This window comes from Rhincodon typus, chromosome 14 (genome assembly GCF_021869965.1).
Source record: "Rhincodon typus isolate 14 chromosome 14, sRhiTyp1.1, whole genome shotgun sequence".
In the NCBI taxonomy this organism is placed as follows: Eukaryota; Metazoa; Chordata; class Chondrichthyes; order Orectolobiformes; family Rhincodontidae; genus Rhincodon; species Rhincodon typus.
Window position 1 is genome coordinate 39641536 of NC_063345.1, and position 20755 is coordinate 39662290.

General features: G+C 43.6%; 1 protein-coding gene across 1 annotated transcript in view; it reads left to right on the forward strand.

Moving 5' to 3' along the window:
• nhsl2 (NHS-like 2) overlaps positions 1-20755 on the forward strand; it is a 42701-nt gene that overhangs the window by 16510 nt on the left and 5436 nt on the right. The window contains exons 4-7 of the mRNA XM_048605314.1: positions 3579-3774; positions 5195-5326; positions 13105-15930; positions 20400-20541. Of these exons, the coding sequence (XP_048461271.1) occupies positions 3579-3774; positions 5195-5326; positions 13105-15930; positions 20400-20541 (3296 nt within the window). The remainder of the gene's footprint in view (positions 1-3578; positions 3775-5194; positions 5327-13104; positions 15931-20399; positions 20542-20755) is intronic.

The window sequence follows — 20755 nt, forward strand, 5'->3', positions numbered from 1 at the left end:
CATTGCAACCTCAGCACCAGTGTATATTGTCTACCTGTATGTGTGTGTGTATCTGTTTGTGTGTTTGTCTGTGCCTGTTTATCTGTATGTGTGTCTGTCTGCATGGCCACAGACATGTGTGCTTGCATTGTTTCTCAGACAGGATAATGCATGGCACAATGATAATGTCGGTTACAAATAGTTCTTCTCCCAGCAGTCAGAGTTCCATGACTAACGTCACATAGAGCTGTACAGCATGGAAACAAACCTTTTGGTCCAACTCACCCATCCTGACCAGATATCCTCAATTAATATTGCCAGCGTTTGGCCCTTATCTCTCCAAACCCTTCCTATTCATATAGTGTTCCAGTGTTCCAGCCTCCACCACTTCCTCTGGCAGCTCATTCCATACATGCACCACCCTCTGAGTGAAAATGTTGCCCCGTAGGTCCCTTTTAAATCTTTTCCCCTCTTGCCTTAAAACTATGCCCTCTAGTTCTGAACTCCCCCATCCCAGTGAAAAGAGCTTGGCTATTCACCCTATCCATGCCCCTCATGATCTTATAAACCTCTATAAGATCACCCCTCAGCCTCCGATGCTGTAGGAAAAATGGCCCCAGCCTATTCAGCCTCTCCCTATACCTCAAACCCTCCAACCGTGGCAACATCCTTTAAATCTTTTCTGAACCCTTTCCAGTTTCACAATATCCATCCTATAGCAGCATCGATAGAAGTGACTATTGCAGGGTCCTTGTTGTGAGGAAGACTTGTCTTCACATCAAAGATACGCTCCATCATGTTGTGCTAAATGGGACAGACCCCAAACAATTAAGTCAAGCTGATGAAGCTACTACACAAATTACTTGCATATCAGGCTCTGTAATAACGATACACTAGCTAATCCCGTAAACAAAGGATCACATCTAAGATTTGTATCCAGTTACATCTACTGGTGAATGGTGATAGAAGGCTAAAGAATTAAAAGGAGGTAGAAACTCCACAAAAATTCCCATCCTGAATTGGGGGTGGGTTTGGGGGGAGGAAGGGAGTGAGCCTAACACATCAGTTCTAAAGATCAGGCTGAAGCATTTGCATCCATCTTCAACCAGAAGTGGTGAGTGAATCATCCATCTCAACCTCCTTCTGAGCGTTACAGGTACCAGTCTTAAACTAATTTGATTCACTCCACATAGTATCAAGAAATAGCTGTAGGTCCTTGATACTACAAAGGCTACAAGTCCTGACAGCATTCTGTCAATTGTATTGAAAGTTTGTGCTCCAGAATTAGCTGTATTCCTAAACAAACTATTCCACTACAGCTACGACATTGCCATCTACCCGACCAATGTGGAAAATTGCCCAGGTATGTCCTGTCCACAAAGCAGGCTGAATACAAATATGGCCAATTGTTGCCCATCAGGCCACTCTTGATCAGCAGCAATGTGATGGAAGGAATGGTCATCACTACTATCAAGCAGCACTTGCTTAGTAATAATCTGCTCATTGATGCTCAGTTTGGGTTCCACCAGCGTCACTAAGCTCCTGACCTCATTACTTTCTTAGTCTAAACATGGACAAAACAGCTGAACTGCAGAGGTGAGGTGAGAGTGGCTACCCTTGACATCAAGGCAACACTTGATCAGGTATGGCATCGTGGAGCCCTAGCAAAACTGGAGTCAAAGAAAATTGGGAAACTCTTTACTGGTTGGAGTCATACTTGGTGCAAAGGAAAATGGTTGATGCAGTTCAGTCATCTCCGTTTAAGGACGTCACTGCCAGAGATCCTCAAGGTAGTGGCCCAGACCCAACTATCTTCATCTACTTCATCAGTGATTTTACCCTCCATTATAAGGTGGGAAGTGGGGATTTTCACCGATAGCGCGATGTTGAGCACCATTTGCAGCTCCTCAAATACTGGAAGCGATCCAAGTCCATATGCACAAAAACCTGGATGAACACCAGGCTTGAGTTGACCAATGGGAAGCAACGTCTGTGCCACCTAAGAGCCAGGCTAAGGCCCTCTATGATGTGGTGTTTATCACAATCAGTTTGCTGGGTCCTGGTCTCAGTGTTCTTAGATTCTGGAAATGACCAAGAGGACTGAAAACTGTCACTGTAACAGTCTTATTTAAAAGGGGAGAGAGACGAAACCAGGTAACTATGGGCCAGTTAGCTTAACATCTGTTTGAGAAAAGTATTAGAGCCTATTAAAAAGGTTGTAGTAGCAGGGCATTTAGCAATACATAATTTTGTTCAAATGGGGTCAACATTCCTCTTGTGAAAGAGAAATAATACTTGACAAATTTAATAGTAACAAGCAGGATATATAAATGAGAACAAGTAGATGTAATACAATTGAATTTACAAAAGGTATTTGATAAGGTACTATAAATAAGATTACTTAATAAAGTAAGAGCTTACGGTGTTAGCAGTGGTCTCTTAGCAAGGATAGAGAATTGGCTAAATAATAGAAGACACAGAGTTGGGATAAGGAAATATGTTCAGGATGGCAACCTGCCACATATGCTGGAGTCATAATTGTTCATTAATTTCTATCACCCAGGTTATTAAATATATGTACTATTGGTATATTTACAGTGTTACAGTGACAGAAAAAGAAGGCAAAGAGAGCACTGAGGATGACACAGTCTGCAGATTGATATAGACAAGTTAACTGAGTGGGGCCAAAGCTTTGCAGATAGAATATAATGTGGGAACACATGAGGGTATGCACTTTGGCAGAGAGAATCAAGGGGCTGAATATTATTTAAATGGTGAAAGACTGCAGAAAGCTGTAACAGAGGGATCTGATTTTCCTCTTGCATAAATTACAAAAAGCTGGCATACCCCCAAGTTTAGCAGGTGATAGGAAAGGAAAATGGAATGTTGGCTATGTTTCAAAGAGAATGGAATGAAAAATAGGGAAGTCTTACTAAAATTACCCATCTACAGTACTGTGAACAGTGTTTGTTTCCTGTCTAAGGAAAGGTATATTGGCATTTGAGGCAGTACAGAGCCATTCAGTAGATTGATCTTGGGCATAAAGGGACTTTCTTATGAGAGGCTGGGTATGTTGGGACTGTACTCATTAGAATTTAGAAAAATGAAAGAAGATCTTATTCAAACATACAGGATTCTTAGGGGGCTTGATGGGTTAGATGTAGAGAGTTGTTTCCCTGTGTGGGAGACTCTAGGACCAGAGGGCATAATCTCCGAGACAGAGGTCATCCATATAAGACAGCAAAGAGAAGAAAATCATTCTCTCAGACAATAGCAAATCTGTGGAATTCTATCCTGCAGAGGCAGCAGTGGCTGTATCATTACAACTGAAAAATACATTTTTAATCATTAAGGGAATCCAGGGTTATGGGGGAAAACGCAAGATGCGGAGTTGAGCATTTTCAGATCAGCCACGATCTTACTGAATACCATCCAGTAGACTTGATGGGCTGAATGGTCCACTTCCACTCCTACATCTTATGGTCTTTTGAAATATTTTCTTCAAACTCTGGAAGTTATTTTTTCAAGCGGTGCTATTTATTTAAAACATTTATTGAAGATCAATTTTTTTTCTGTGGCTTGCATATTCACTGGATTAGCCAAGCACAAGATCTAATAGTGAGGATGAGGCAACCACCATTGGTATAAGACCACAAGAGCTATTTCCGAACTTGCCATCAACACCAGAAAAGTCACACAAGTGGATTCAGCCCATACCACCATCAACGACAGAGGAAAAAAGGTGGCACCAGCAGCGGACTGTTCAGGCGGATCTCGTACCTATCAATGTGACTGGTATGATTTATTCCCTTTCCTGTTTGTTACAGACATATACTGGTGGTTGGGAAGAGGATCAATGAGAGCCAGAACTGAATGTCAGGGTTGATCACTGGAAGAATGAATGAGGCAAGATTAGTCAGTGCAGAATGGAGAAGGAGTAGAGGCTGTTGGGGTGACAGCAGCTGCCTTTCCTGCCCAGGGAACAGAATGGAATCTCCATGTTTAGATGTCATTCCCCACCCACAGCCAGTGGCCAAAGGGAGGCCACTCCTGTGAAGCTAGCAGCTTCCCCACTGCACCACCAGCAAAATGCTGTCATTCAGCAGTCTGCTGACCTGGGCCCTTACTCACTGACATATTGCTGGTTATCCTTTTACTGAAGCAGCTGGATTTAGTCTGTCTTCCATCACTATTTGTTTGCATTTTATATTTCAACACAAATTCCAGACTGTGCCTACTCCTTCTTAAACAATTACCCTCTCTGGGGAATCTCAATGTTGTTTGTTGAAAATCCTACCGCCAATTTATACACCAGATAATCAAAAAAAAAACACACACACTGCCTACCAGGGAAGTGTAATCAAAGCAAAAGAAATAAAAAGAAGAAAACTAGGGAGGGAAATCAATCAAAATAATATTGGACGGGAGATAATGCACCCCAAAAGCATAGAGGGGGAATACCAGCATTTTTTTAAAAATCCCACCAAATCACACATGTGCTAATTTGTTTATGTAGATGATGCACATAATTCTCAACCTTTTTGGATGGATGGATATGGCGCCTCAGTCATTGAGTTTAGAATTAAATGTCAGGTATAGCCTTACAGACCATAGGGCTGGTAGTGGTTTAATTTGAGGCACACCATGGCCTCAGGTGAGGAGTGAGTTTGAGAGGGGGAATCTTTCATAGTTACCTCAACCAGTGTTAAAATAGAGGTTGACCAATTTCAAAATACCAAAGATGTAAGGGGTTGCAGGGAAATTGTGGGACTAAGATATTGAAGCAAATAATCAGCCGTGAGCATATTGGATGGCAAAGCAGGCTCAATGGACTATATATAAGTTATAATACTCTTTTATGTTCCTCACCCTAACAGTATTTTGCCTGGGAAACCCTGACTGCTTTCCTGTTCTCTACCTCGCTGGGCAGGTTAATGACTCCCGAGTGCTGCACTTTGTAAAAATTGAATCCTTCTCAAGTATTAACAAACTCTCCTGGAAAAATAAGCTGCTGACGTTTACTGCACATGAAGCAGTCACATGAAGAGATGCAGGAAAGCTTTAAGCACACAGACCTTTGATTCGGTCAATTCCTTTTGAAACAAGCAAGGAGAAATGAAGAATGGGGGATGATGCTGAAGACGGATATAGTTTAGTTGGAAAAATGAAAGGTTTTGGGAAAGATTCATTTGTTTTTATCTTCATTCTTTATTAGGGGAGACCCTTGAGCGACACGCAAACACACACCAGTCTTTGTTTAACACAGAGACTGCAATGAACCCAAAGAGTACGCTGAGGAGGAGACGGACAATCACTGGTTTGCACGAGTCTAATCAGCCTATACAAGGTGAGCACCCCTGTCTGATCATATCTCTGGGACTGTTGCTGCATTCCAGTATATTAACCAGCTGAGAGATTCAATGCCTGTTGAGCTGAATTAGTGAATAATTATTGGGTGCTGTTGGTTACTGAGTTGGCGAGTGATTGTTAACTTTATTTTGATTTCAGTGATGCAATCCCCTTTTCTGTTTGCTTTCAGTCCCAAAAGCCAAACTTGATCTAAATATTTTGGGAGCAATTATCACATGCAAACATGAATTGTCTTGCTGTTGATGCTAAACCCAAACTTAAGACTTGATTTTCTCAATTGCTCAGCTGTAGAGAGAGCTCCGGCTTGTCTCTGGCCTTTATATTGATTTCGTCAACATATCTGATGTTCCAGATATTATTGCAGGGTTTAACTGTTCAAAAATAATTGCCTGAAATATCAGCTTTACTCAGTGATTAGAGAAAAATTCACTGTTGATCAGTAGCACCTATTTTAATTAGCAATGGATACAATTAATATCTCTTATCAAACATATCCTGTATTCCTGTGCCACGCAGCAGCTTACAGTTCCCAAATCTTTCACTCCATATTTTGTCAGTACTTAATGTTGCAAGAGTTTCAGATTAGTGTGGACGCTGTGTGTCAGAATAAAATGCCTGTAGCTAAATAATAACTGTGAATTTACTATCATAAGAGTAAAAACCCCAATTAATGTTTAATACTCCTCTGTAACATTCATTTTATTTTCAAAAAGGCATTAGGTTATTCACTCTCAATGCTTAAACATCCATTGTAATCTAACAAACTCATTAAGCAATCTAATACGAACTTTGACCATGAAAGGCAATAACAAAAACAAATAGTGTATTAAAATATGTTGCTACATCAGTCCAATACATGGTTTGATTTTATCCCATTTTTTTCTCCATTCCTTGTTTTACTCTTCTTTTTTCTTATTCCTTAACCTTAACTGTCCCAGATGGAAGCACTCGGTAGACCTGCACTGTCTGTCAAACTTATTTGTTCACAATTTCAAAAGAGATACAGCAAAAAATAAACGAAAAAGTATGAGCTTAGCCTTTAGCCTTCCTTCATAGAATTTAGGAGCAGGATTATTCTTTTCTTTAAAAAGTGTGAGATGAGCGTAAGAGGTGATGACTAACTCAAATTATCACCCTCCAGTTAGCTCATGATAGCTGAGCAGTGAGTGAGCTTCAGATAGTTTCTCTGTGAATTGTTGGCCTTGACACAGACATCCCAGGTTGCCAGAAACTGCTGGCCAGACACAAACCAGCAGTTTAGTCATACGGTTCATGAGTTGAGACCTGTCTCCTGGGGATTCAGCAGTGAGGAGGTAATATTCTTCTCACAAGGTGGGGGTCTCGGAGTGGCTAGTCAGAGGATCTGCAGAAGGATCATAGAACCCCTACAGTGCAGAAGCAGGCCATTCAGCCCATCGAGTCCACACTGACCCTCCAAACAGCATCGATCCCAGACCCACCCCCGTACCTTATCCCTGTGTCCCTGTATTTGCCATGGCTAATCAATCTAACCTGCATATTTTTGAAATGTGGGAGGAAACTGGAGCATCTAGAGGAAACCCACGCAGACACGGGGAGAACATGCATACTCACAGAGTCGCTCAAGGGTGGAATCAAACCTGGGTCCCCGGTGCTGTGAGGCAGTCGTGCTAACCTCAGAGCCACTTTGCCTAAGGTGGGGAGAATGGTGTGGATTTCCAAAGACAACAAGGTGCAGGGCTGGATGAACACAGCAGACCAAGCAGCATCATAGGAGCAGAAAGGCTGACGTTTTGGGCCTAGACCCTTCATCAGAAAAGGGGGAGGGGAAGGGGGTTCTGAAATAAATGGGGAGAGAGTGGGAGGCGGACAGAAGATGGATAGAGGAGAGGATAGGTGGAGATGAAACAAACAGGTCGAAGAGGTGGGGATGGAGCTGGTAAAGGTGAGCGTAGGTGGGGAGTTAGGGAGGGGATAGGTCAGTCCAGGGAGGACGGACAGGTCAAGGGGGCGGGATGAGGTTAGTCGGTAGGAGATGGGGGTGCGGCTTGAGGTGGGAGGAGGGGATAGGTGGGAGGACGAACAGGTTAGGGAGGCGGGGACGAGCTGGACTGGTTTTGGGATGCGGTAGGGGGAGGGGAGATTTTGAAGCTTGTGAAATCCACATTGATACCATTGGTCTGCAGGGTTCCCAAGCGGAATATTAGTTGCTGGTCCTGCAACCTTTGGGTGGCATCGTTGTAGCACTGCAGGAGGCCCAGGATGGACATGTCGTCTGAAGAATGGGAGGGGGAGTTGAAATGGTTCGCGACTGGGAGGTGCAGTTGTTTATTGCGAACCGAGTGTAGGTGTTCTGCAAAGCGGTTGCCGAGCTTCCGCTTGGTTTCCCCGATGTAGAGGATGCCACACCAGGTACAGCGGATGCAGTATACCACATTGGCAGATGTGCAGGTGAACATCTGCTTGATGTGGAAAGTCTTCTTGGGGCCTGGGATGGGGGTGAGGGAGGAGGTATGGGGGCAGGTGTAGCACTTCCTGCGGTTGCAGGGAAAAGTGCCGGGTGTGGTGGGGCTGGAGTGGAGTGTGGAGCGGACAAGGGAGTCACGGAGAGAGTGTCCCTCCGGAAAGCAGATAAGGGTGGGGAGGGAAAGATGTCTTTGGTCGTGGGGTCGGATTGCAGATGGCGGAAGTGTCTGAGGATGATGCGTTGGATCCGGAGGTTGGTGGGGTGGTACGTGAGGATGAGGGGGATTCTTTTTTGGTTCTTATTGCGTGGACGGGGTGTGAGGGATGAGTTGCGGGAGATGTGGGAAACACGGTTGATGGCGTTCTCAGCCACTGAGGGGGTGAAGTTACGGTCCTTGAAAAACGAGGACAACTGAGATGTACGGGAGTGGAATGCCTCATCCTGGGAGCAGATGCGGCGGAGGCGAAGGAATTGGGAATAGGGGATAGCATTTTTGCAGGAAGGTGGGTGGGAGGAGGAGCATTCTAGGTAGCTGTGGGAGTCGGTGGGCTTGAAATGAATATCGGTTTCTAGGTGGTTGCCCGATATGGAGACAGAGAGGTCCAGGAAGGAGGGAGAGGTATTAGAGATGGTCCAGGTAAACTTAAGGTTGGGGTGGAAGGTGTTGGTGAAGTGGATGAACTGTTCGAGCTCCTCGTGGGAGCACGAGGCGGTGCCGATACAGTCATCAATGTAACTGAGGAAGAGGTGGGGTTTAGAGCCGGTGTAGGTATGGAAGAGGGATTGTTCCACGTAACCTACAAAGAGCCAGGCGTAGCTTGGGCCCATGCGGGTACCTATGGCCACCCCCTTTGTCTGTAGGAAGTGGGAGGAATTGAAAGAGAAGTTGTTGAGGGTGAGGACGAGTTCAGCTAAGCGGATGAGGGTGTCAGTGGAGGGGGACTGGTCGGGCCTGCAGGACAGGAAGAAGCGGAGGGCCTTTAGGCCATCAGCATGAGGAATGCAGGTGTAGAGGGATTGGACGTCCATGGTAAAGATGAGGTGTTGGGGACCGGGGAATTGGAAGTTCTGGAGGAGGTGGAGGGCGTGGGTGGTGTCACGGACATAGGTAGGGAGTTCCTGGACCAAGGGGGAGAAAATGGAGTCTAGATAGTTGGAGATCAGTTCGTTGGGGCAGGAGCAGGCGGAGACAATGGGTCGACCAGGGCATTCAGGTTTGTGGGTTTTGAGAAGGAGATGGAAGCGGGCAGTGCGGGGTTGGGGACCGATGAGGTTGGAGGCCGTGGGTGGGAGGTCACCTGGGTGATGAGGTTGTGGATGGTTTGGGAGATGATGGTTTGGTGCTCAGGGGTGGGGTCATGATCAAGGGGGCGGTAGGAGGAGGTGTCGGAGAGTTGGCGTCTGGCCTCGGCGATGTAGAGGTCAGTGCGCCATACTACAACTGCGCCTTCCTTGTCCGTGGATTTTATGGTGAGGTTGGGATTGGAGCGGAGGGCTGCACGTTCTGCGGGGGAGAGGTTGGAGTGGGTGAGAGGGGTGGAGAGGTTGAGGCGATTGATGTCTTGATGGCAGTTGGAGATGAAGAGTCGAGGGAGGGTAGGAGGCCTTTGGGTGGTGTCCAGGAGGAGGGGGTGTGTTGGAAGCGGGAGAAGGGGTCAGTAGACGGAGGGTTAGGTTCACTGGTTGAAGAAGTAAGTGTGGAGGTGGAGGTGGCAGAAAAACTGCTCTATGTCCAAGCGTGAGCGGTATTCGTTGATCTGTGGGTGGAGGGGGACAAAGGTGAGCCCTTTACTGAGGACTGACCATTCGTCCTCAGTAAGGGGGAGGTCTGGGGTAGCAGGACACCAACAACAGCACATGCCGGTCACCATCATTTCCCAGTCAGTAAACTAGTCATCCTTGTTCACCAAGTGAGGTGTGAAGTTGAAGCCTTTTATTGGCCATTAGTTGACCTGTTAAGGGACTTAATTGACAATATGTTAGGAAAGTCACACATGGACTTTCTCACCTATATTTAATTAGTTAGCCGGTGAGAAAGGGCTGAGTTTCTTTCTAGGGCTAACACACCTTGTTTGCCTGTCTTGCTACTTGCAAGGAGAGGAAAGTCATATGCTAGGACAGTCCTTATAGCGGATAGTGTTATTGTTTGCCATTTAGTTGTTATGGACCTATGTTATAGTCTCAACTTGCTTGTGTTCAGGAAAGCCGTGTTACTGCACACAGTTTCAAACAAAAGCAAATGGGTTAACATAACCCAGGCGTTAACAGGCACCTGTACTGGGGAAAGTAGAAGCTGTACCATTGGGATAGTCTACATTTGAAGCATGCTTGGACTGGGGTTCTGGCAAACTACATAATTGGGGAATTAGAAAGGGTTTTAAAACTAAATAATGCAGGTAAGCAGCAAATTTGGTGAGATATGATAAATCCAAGATGAGAGACAAGGCAAGAGAGTAATAAATTAATATGGGGAGTGATGAACAAATAGTTCCAGTAATGGGTAGAGATTATACATTAACAGGTAAGACTAAAGATTACAAAACAAGTAAGAGGACAAAACTAATGATTCTGTATCTGAATACATGTGGCTTTAAAAAGTAGATGAATTGATAGCACAAATTGGAAAAAAAAAGTGGTCTAATAACCATTAAAGAAACATGGCTGCAGGTTGACCTAGAGATGACCTGAATATTGAAAGACACAAAACATTTAGGAAGAACAGGAAGCTAAAAAAAGGTGCTGAGTTGGGGAAATCTTTATTGTTTGGAGTCAGTCATCTCAGCTCCAGGATATCTCTGCAGGAATTCCTCAGGATAGTGTCCTAGGCTCAACCTTCTTCTGCTCCTTCCTCGATGACTTTCCCTCCACTATAAGGTTAGAAATGGAAATGTTTGCCAGTGATTTAAACAATGTTCAGCACTATTCACAGCCCCTCGGATAGTGAAGCAGTTCATGTCCACATGCAGCAAGACTTGGACAATATGCACTCAACTAACATTTGTGCCGCACAAATGCCAGACAATGACTGTCTCTTATCGGAGATGATCTAACCACTGCCCGTTGACATTCAGTGGTGTTTCCGTAACTGAAACCCCACTGCCAACATTCAGGGAGTTACCATTGATCAGAAACTCAACTGGCCCCAGGTACTAAACTCCCTAACCCTGTCTGCTTCTCTTTCCTCCTGAAGGACACTGCTTAAAACTTACCTGTTCTAATATTTCTTTACATGACTTAAGGTCAGTCTTTGCCTACTAATACACCTGTGAAAGTTTACAACATTGAAAGCACTATATAAATTGACTGACTGTTGTTAAAGAGACTATGGATTGGGAAGGTGAAACTACACTTTAATTACAGGCAGTAGAGTATGGTCTGGGGTTTATTGTGTTTGGAATGTTACTTTGCTGTAAAGACATAGGGAAAACCTAGTGAGTGAAAAACTTGGCTTTGTAGCGCTACTAGACTTGGTGCTATAGCAGTTGGAGACTCTCCAAGTGGGCAAGCAGCTCTCTGTGCCCCATGCTGGGAAGGACTGGAAATGGCAATGCTATTGGTATATCAGAAAGGTTCCAATTAGTCCGGTTATAACTACAAACAGCCACCCTGCGTGAGTTAACACAGTTTGGAAGCTTGGGCCACACAGGCCAAATAAATACAATCGCTTGGTGAGGCACCAAAGACACAATTGCCCCACCCTGCCCAAATCTTCGCCTCCACTAGCATGACTTAAATGTACAAGACTGAACCAGCAGGAAAAATGGTTTACATTAACTGTCAATGTTGCTTATCTTCTGGATGTATTATGGAGTACTGCTGGAAATGTTGCAGTGACTTCTTGGATTTGAACAGAAGTGTTGCTGCATTCTCAAAGGGAGACCTGAGGATGAGGTGGTCTGTCAACATAAAGGTTGCAGCTATGGCTGTTGAAGTACTTCAGGGTTTGTAACCTGACATGGAGGTGAAGCAGGGGCATTAGAGGAGGGATGTTCGGCATGAAGGGAGGAGGAACAGGAGGAAGAGAAGAGGCATGGGCTGTCTGTGAGCACTTATTCAGATTCAGGTTCCTTTAGGCCAACATCCTCACATTGTCATTGTTCCACAATATCCCAACTACCCAATTACCTATTTAATCACAGCATCATCTCGATCTGAATCCTGCAGGTAATCGAGTGGCCCCTGCTTAGACCAGCATTGCAGAAGATAAATAATGAAGCAACAAGTTTCTACCCCAATGCCCTCAAAATGGCTACAAACCAATTTTTAGCCCAAACTCCACTCCTCTTTGTGAAGGCATCTTTCATTCTAGGAAAAGGATTGGTGCAGTGGATAAAATTTGAAATTCCACTGCAATTTCAAAGGAAAGCCTTTTGATTTATTCCTGGGAGACCTCGTCAGGAGTACTATGTACAATATTGGTCACCTTACTTATAGGAAGATGTAAACTGATTTGGAGGCACTTCAGAAAAGGTTCACAAGACTATAACCTCTTATGGTTGGTTGTCTTATAAGGAATGTTTGGATGGGTTGTATCTGCTGGAGTTTAAAAGAGTAGGACGTGATTTGATTGAAACATTTAAAACTCTTAGAGTTCTTAACAAAGTATATGTCAAGAAGATAGGAGAAACAAGAGACATGAGTATATCAGAGTTGGCCATTTAAAATTTGTGAAGCTTTGGAACACTTTCCCTGAAACAGAGGTGGAAGCAGAATGCTTGAATATTTTTGAAGCAGAGATAGATTTTTGTTAAGCAAGAGGTTGAAAGATTAACGGGTAGACAGGAATGTGGATTTGAAGTTAGAATCAGGTCACCCATGATCTTATTGAATGGAGGAGAAGGCTTTAAGGGGCTGAATGGTTTGTATGTTCCTGTTTTTGTAATTAACTGGGTAGTAACTTCCTCTGGCGAGTTACTTATTATTTGGCTAACAGTGCCAACCACAGTCACATTTACAACATTATGACTACGTTGTAGATAAATCATCATTGTCACAAATAAAACCACACTTCTATGGACCTTCAGTTACAAAGTGCTAATTAAGCTAGTTAAACTTCATTTATTGTGTGGCTTTTGAATGCAACTCCTTGTAAATATTCAAACAAATATCATTTAATCAAAGGATCGCCAACATTTAGATGTGCTTCCTGCATGGAATTTAAATGTGTTGAAGGCTGCATTTCAGTTCTTTCTGTCATATGGGAGTATTGGCAAGAGTTATGTAGATTGCAGGATATGAGCTGTTCTAGGAATTAATGTTCTTTGATCTGTGTACAGTGATCATTAGATCAATTCTTTTCTTCATTCTAGGCCTTTCAACAGAAGGTTCCTCATCTCCACACACACTAACGGCTGCAGAGGCACCTCAGCATCTCTTTAATTTTGATGAAGATCTTAGTGTTACCAATGGGAAAAGGGATGTGGTCAGCAATGTTGGAATAGGGCAGTCTTTTCCCACAACGCTCAGGAAGGTACAGAGTGATCTGGGTCAAATAACAAACTCAAATCTATCTCAATCTTCAGGGAATATCACATTCACAATGAACAATGCACAAATGATGCACACATCTCTAAGTGAACATAGTTTCTCTTCACTTAACTCCTCTTGGGATCAAATGCGAGGAATTAGTTTTTCTTCTTCCTGGAATAACTCAAGTGATATAAACCCACCAAACTCTGTGTCAACAGAAGCTATGCATGTTGATGGACACGCTCTAGATACATTCAGCCAAACTTATTGCAATGGCCAGTCTCTCAAACAGCATGCAGTTTGTTCCCCAACTCAAAAGCAGATGTTGCCCCATGCTAATACATCGGGTCCAGGAGACCCATCTCATTCCTCAGACAGCCGGATGGAGGGTCATCGTCATTCATCCAGTGGAGCTTGCAACGGCAGTACTTCAATGTGTGCTCCTCAAATTTCAGATGTGGCTTTATCTGTATCACTTCAATGCTTGAAACATTCTTCACCCTGTGATTCAGAACTATCATTGAATGCTGGCTCCCATTCAGAATGCAATGTGGCATTATCAACCTTTTTGCCAAGGGAAGGTCAAGCACAAAATACCAGAGGTAATGCATTTGGCTCTTTCACATCAACTAGAGGAGAAACAGCAGCAAGGACTTCGAACCTTAAGGATATAAGGACCAATCATGAACGAATTATCGTTTACACAGCCAATGACCCAGATGAAGAAACAAACTCAAACCTGGAACTTCAAGTCCATTCTAATACAAATACTTGCAAGTTCCGGGAGAGATCATTGTCAACTCCCACAGATTCTGGATCATGTTGTTCATCAGATGCTATAAGAAGCTATGATTCCAAGTGTTACGATCACTCGCGGCGACATAGTGAAAATTACATCATGCGTTATCCAAGTGCCAGCTCAGAAGAAAGCCAAAGCACTGAGAATGTCTCCGTGATAACAGATCAGGAAGGAACACAAAAATCAAGGACTCGGTCGAGGAGTATTTCCCTGAAAAAACCAAAGAAAAAGCCTATTCCACCAGTGCGTAGTGTTTCTCTGAAGAAATGTGGAGTTAGCCCTAAACTTGAAGAAATTGCACCAAACATCTCACCAGGAGGGAATGGGCATATAAAGCTCTTTGTCCATCCAGAGAAGCAAGTCAATCAAAGTGAGTCAATAGACAGCAATGAATCCAGTGGTTTTGTATCAGATGCACGTTCTAGTTCTGCTACACCCACACTGAGAGATGGAGAACCCATACGGTATCCAGAGCATTGGTTTCTTAATGATTGGAAATCCAATGATCCGTACAGATCATTATCAAACTCTAGCACTGCGACAGGTATAACAGTAATTGAATGTGCAAAGTCACGTGGTAGTTCTGAATCCTTGACATCTCCATCTATTTCAAGAGCTACAACACCGTCCCAATTGTCTGTGGAAGCTGAATCTAAAATGTCATCTCCAGGGAAGCTTCCTGGTCTGATGTCGCCATCTAGTGGTTACTCAAGCCAGTCAGAAACTCCAACGTCTGTTTTCACTATGTCTGTTTATCAAGGCCATGTAGCACAACCAGCTGGCAAACCAAAGCCCAAGGTACCAGAGCGGAAATCATCATTGCAACCAACCTCTCCTAATGAGAAGAGTCCAAAGTCAAAGCGAGTCTTTGATCTACCCATAACTCCACCACCTCATTTGGATCTATCTGGGCTTAAGATACCTTTTAAAGGCAAATCCAAAGCCAGCAGACGACACTCTGATTCTTCAAATAGTACTAAATCTAGCCAGAAGCATAGCCCTAATCAACCTTCTATGCCAATCATAACACAGACTGTTTTGGAGTCAGTACGCCTTCGCTCAGTCAGCAGATCAGAAACCGAGGATAATTCAAAGATTTTAATTTCACCACAAGAAATCCACACAGAGTCATCTGAAACGCCTCAGAAAATGGCCCGTCCACCTGTTCCTGGAAAACCACCAATGTCAAAGAGGCCTTCAAGTATTGTACTGAAGGTTTCTCCCAGTGAGCACCCGACTCCCATCACTTCACCACCTTCAGAGGCAACTTCCAAAAGAGGTATTGTCACGGTCTTTAGAAAGGTTGGAGTAAAGAAACAGGAGTCAATTGAAATTGTGCCAAGTCAGAAACCGCCTTTGGTGTCACCCATTGCTGCATCTCCTCAATCTCACAATCTGCAAATTAACCATATGGACGCAAAGCCAACAAGAGGAAGACCAGCCACCACAGATGAGAGACCAGGGGAAAGTTTCACAGCCCTAACCAGGGGCTCCATGCAATATACTGAGAAGAAGAAAAGTAAGACTCCACCACCTGTCCCTAAGAAACCAAATGTGCTGATTGTACCAACGAATACAGCACACATACTCGTAGTCACAGAGCGTTCAGGACGGAGTCCACTACACAGTCCAGCTACTAATCCAGATTCCAACAGTGCCAACATTTCATTTCCTCAAGAGAAGAATGAAAAAAATTTGGAAGCGACTGTCACAAATGCATCACATGATCAGAATATTGATCCAAATCTAGACAATATACCACGTACCAGCATTCATTCCGGGAGCAACAGGAAGAAAGAATACAACAATGGATTTGGCCTATGCCAAAATATAATGTCGAGCACTGCTCCGGGACAGAATCCCACAGGTATGTGAAATGTCAGTGTAGAAGTTGATTGTTTATGAATTTGAAAGCAAATGTTCTGTTGCTATGTAACATTGACACCGATCTGGTTGACTGGTGATTTGAATATTAAATTTTCACCCCATTGAACTCCACTGAGATTACATTGTGATGTAGTATCTGGTCAGTAGGAAGCACTGGGGTCTTAAGCACCAACCTTAAACAGCTCAGTAATATATTTAAATCATCATTTTATATTAGGAACATTGGTATTGTGCCATTTGCTGCAAGGATACATGCAATTAAGAGTCAGCATAAAGTTCACTGTCCAGAGACAGTAATAGGTCAGCTATGCCCCCCACAATCTCCATTTCCTTATGGACATGAAGTAGTATTGACCTATAAGGATGATGTGTATGTGGAGAGCCACAGATTGTCATCTTCATGGATCCACCTCATAAAGCAACATTCACACCTCCAACAGCACCACGGGTCATGGAATGTTATCATTTGTTTGTTCCTTTCCATTAAACATTGTCTGTCACTGCCTGATACCATCTGACCATATCCAAAAGCAGTCAGAATTTCTGTCATCCTTTATTCTTGCATTCCTCTCATTCTTCCCTTCTCCTTCCATTTCATTGACTTGCAATTCTCAACACCCACCATGCAAAATTTGTGGCTGAAAATAGAGAATAGGTGACCTACAATTAAAAATAATGCAAGCAGCATGCTTCTAGTTGAATCTTTCTAAAATCAGCTGTGTCAAAAGTGAAGTATTTATACTTTGTTTTAGTTTGTTTGATGTTCATTTTTAACTCATTCACAAGTTAATGGAGGGTAATGGTGCTCCTGTTTGCTCTCATTATTCCACTGGCATGGGATGGTGGAAGAACAGGGAATTTAAGACCAGTTTAGCCTCACATCTTTTGTTGGGAAATTACCAGAGCCTGTTATTAAATAGAGGGTGAACACCTTGAAAATATTCAACTGATTAGGGACTTGTAAAAGATTGGTATTTTTAAAAGGTGACTAGAGTAATTCTCAGGGGAATGTTAATGGATGATATTTCAATGGACTGCAAAAGAAGTCCCTCATAAAGGACAGAGATAGTAGGAACTGCAGATGCTGGAGAATCCGAGACAACAAGGTGCAGGGCTGGATGAACACAGCAGACCAAACAGCATCGTAGGAGCAGAGAGGCTGACGTTTCAAGCCGAGACGCTTCATCAGAAAAGGGGGAGGGGAAGGGGGTTCTGAAATAAATAGGGAGAGAGTGGGAGGCGGATAGAAGAGGGATAGAGGAGAGGATAGGTGGAGAGGAAACAAACAGGTCGAAGAGGCGGGGATGGAGCCAGTAAAGGTGAGCGTAGGTAGGGAGTTAGGAAGGGGATAGGTCAGTCCAGGGAGGACGGACAGGTCAAGGGGGCGGGATGACGTTGGTCGGTAGGAGATGGAGGTGCGGCTTGAGGTGGGAGGAGGGGATAGGTGGGAGGAAGAACAGGTTAGGGAGGCAGGGACGAGCTGGACTGGTTTTGGGATGCGGTAGCGGGAGGGGAGATTTTGAAACTTGTGAAATCCACATTGATACCATTGGGCTGCAGGGTTCCCAAGCGGAATATGAGTTGCTGTTCCTGCAACCTTCGGGTGGCATCGTTGTGGCACTGCAGGAGGCCCAGGATGGACATGTCGTCTGAGGAATGGGAGGGGGAGTTGAAATGGTTCGCGACTGGGAGGTGCAGTTGTTTATTGCGAACCGAGCGTAGGTGTTCTGCAAAGCGGTCCCCGAGCCTCCGCTTGTTTTCCCCGATATAGAGGAAGCCACAGCGGATGCAGTATACCACATTGGCAGATGTGCAGGTGAACATCTGCTTGATGTGGAAAGTCTTCTTGGGGCCTGGGATGGGCATGAGGGAGGAGGTATGGGGGCAGGTGTAGCACTTCCTGCGGTTGCAGGGAAAAGTGCCAGGTGTGGTGGAGCTGGAGGGGAGTGTGGAGTGGCCAAGGGAGTCACGGAGAGAGTTGTCCCTCCGGAAAGCAGATAAGGGTGGGGAGGGAAAGATGTCTTTGGTGGTGGGGTCGGATTGCAGATGGCGGAAGTGTCGGAGGATGATGCGTTGGATTTTTCGGAGGTTGGTGGGGTGGTACTTGTCCTCACGTACCACCCCACCAACTTCCGGAAAAATACCTAGAATACTCCTCCTCCCACCCACATTCCTGCAAAAATGCTATCCCCTATTCCCAATTCCTTCACCTCCGCCGCATCTGCTCCCAGGATGAGGCATTCCACTCCCGTACATCACAGTTGTCCTCGTTTTTCAAGGACCGTAACATTTCCCCCCCCCCCCCCGCCAGTGGTCGAGAACTCCCTCAACCGTGTCTCCCACATCTCCCGCACCTCATCCCTCACACCCCGTCCACGCAATAAGAACCAAGAAAGAATCCCCCTCGTCCTCACGTACCACCCCACCAACCTCAGGATCCATAAGTCACAGATTAGCCATGATCTCATTCAATGGCAAAGCTACCTTGAAGTATGAACCTTGAGCAGGTCTACTCCTGTTCCTATTTTCGCATTTCTGCACGGTTAGCAGATTTACCTGCAATAACTACTTCAAGCAAAGCTGCTGGACCAGCAACAACGATGCTGCTCAGATTCTAACCTAAGTAATTTTTAAACCAGTTATATTTACATCGATTAATAGCAGTATTACACTTTATATAACTACAACATTATATTAAATGATACAATGAGATGCAAATATCACAACTTGGTTCCCGAGAGATTGTTTTCAGCCCCCAGCTGCTTCAGCATTCTGGACTTTCTAACAATAATACAATCTGATTCTTGGGTAAGCAATGACTAACTCCAATCTCCAGACTATCCATATAAATGCGTAGTTCCAGTCCACCGATATACTTTTGGACTTTTAAGTGAAAAATATCTTTTTTTATACTACTCAGCTGTTTGGTTGGCTTCTACATACAATACATTTCTTAGTGCATTATTGCATGATTACAACAATCATTTTACAAAAGGAAAATTTCTTGAAAAAATTATTCACTTTTAGTTGAAAAATTTCCCAACTCTTGCTGCCCAAATCTGGATTGAAAATCCAGAGCATTGTTTCCACTGGGATATCTAGAAAGGGATATCTGAGCAAGAGGCCAATATTTTAGGACTAAGATGAGGAGAAATTTCTTTGCTCAAACAGTTGTAAATGTTAGGAATTCTGTACCCAAGAGAGGAATGGATGTACCATAACTGAATATATTTAAAGATTTATACTTTTATACTTTAGACTGATTTTTTAATTCCAGCGATTGATGGGATATAGGAAACCGGCAGAATTGTAAAAGAAGACTATCCTTGATCATAAATCATGATGGAGCAGGCTCTTTGGTCTATCTGGGCTTCTCCTCCTATTTCCCTGCGTGTTTGCTGATGCCATTTATTTAGTAATTTTAACACATTCTAACTGACAGCCATAGCAAACATCCTGTATCTACTAGAAAGCTCCTGCTGAAATATTCATCTCATTTTTCATTATGAGCAGTTTAGTAATATTGGAGATTAATATTCTTAGTCAGCAATATTAGACAATGAACAATAGCAAGTTTATAAGCAATGACATCTGCTCGTTGCAGTCCGGAGTTATTCTCAATGAGCACTGTAATAAACACAAAGGAAGAGCAAAACGTTCCTTTTGAAGTACTTCATCGACTGCAATGAAGCTTCAAATTGGAAGTAGCAAGACGATGAATTTTGAGACACCATGGTCCTTTCAGAGGCTGTAAAATAATCCCCACTCCATCTTCACATTGCTGCACTCTCAAGTGGTGTTGGCAATGTCAAGGCATAATGTTGAAAATATTTCAGTGGACTTTAAGAAGATCAGATGGGCAATTGAAAATATGGGAGTGACACTCTGCCCCATTTGCAATTACTTTATTAAGGTGCATTTCATTAGCTAAACTAAGACTGTGGTAGTGAACAGGAAACATCAAGTTAACTAACAAATGTTCACTAATTCCTAGAACTGGAGAACCTATAAGTTTGAAAAAAATACTCTAAATATGTTATTCACAAAAGTTTAGCATATACATTACAACTTTCACTATTCGAGGAGTTGGTTAATATAATACTTACTGCAAATATTTGCATAATCTTCCTCTGAAGTGTTCATTTCCTGTTCAATAAAGTTGGATCCTCAATGCAACAGTGTGCATTGAGTTACAAGAGTTACTTTTGGAACATGGTTGCATTTAACATCCACTTGATGTCGATACAGATTAGACTTATACCGTTTAGTTGGTAGTAGTGCCTTTTCTCGTTTTGGTCCTTGCTGGCTCTCTGAGGTCAGATTACTTTGCTCCTGTAATTTGGATTCCAGTGACTGAGTTTTGGTATTAGCCATTGATACGCACAAATGTTACTTTATTTGAAATCTAGGATTACTCAATACAGCTCAATCCTGTTTTGTTATCTTTAGACATTTCCTTGAATGCAGCTGCTAAACAGAAAATTCCCACAGGTGCTCAGGGTGGAGACATTGTACTGGAGGATGACGATGATGTGTTTATGTCATCAGGCACCCAACGTTCCACTGAAGATCTCTTTACTGTTATTCACAGGTAAGAACGATGATGACGTTAGCTTCTAGAATTTCAGCAAACATGTTGCTCCGAAGTTGCCACAGCATTTCAGAAGGCCCATAGGAAATCTTCAGCATTAATGGCATAAATCATTATTAACAAATTTAATGAGCATTAATTCTGCTTATCACTGGCAGATAATACGTTACATTGTGGTGGACATGCCATGCACTGAATGATATTCTAATTAACT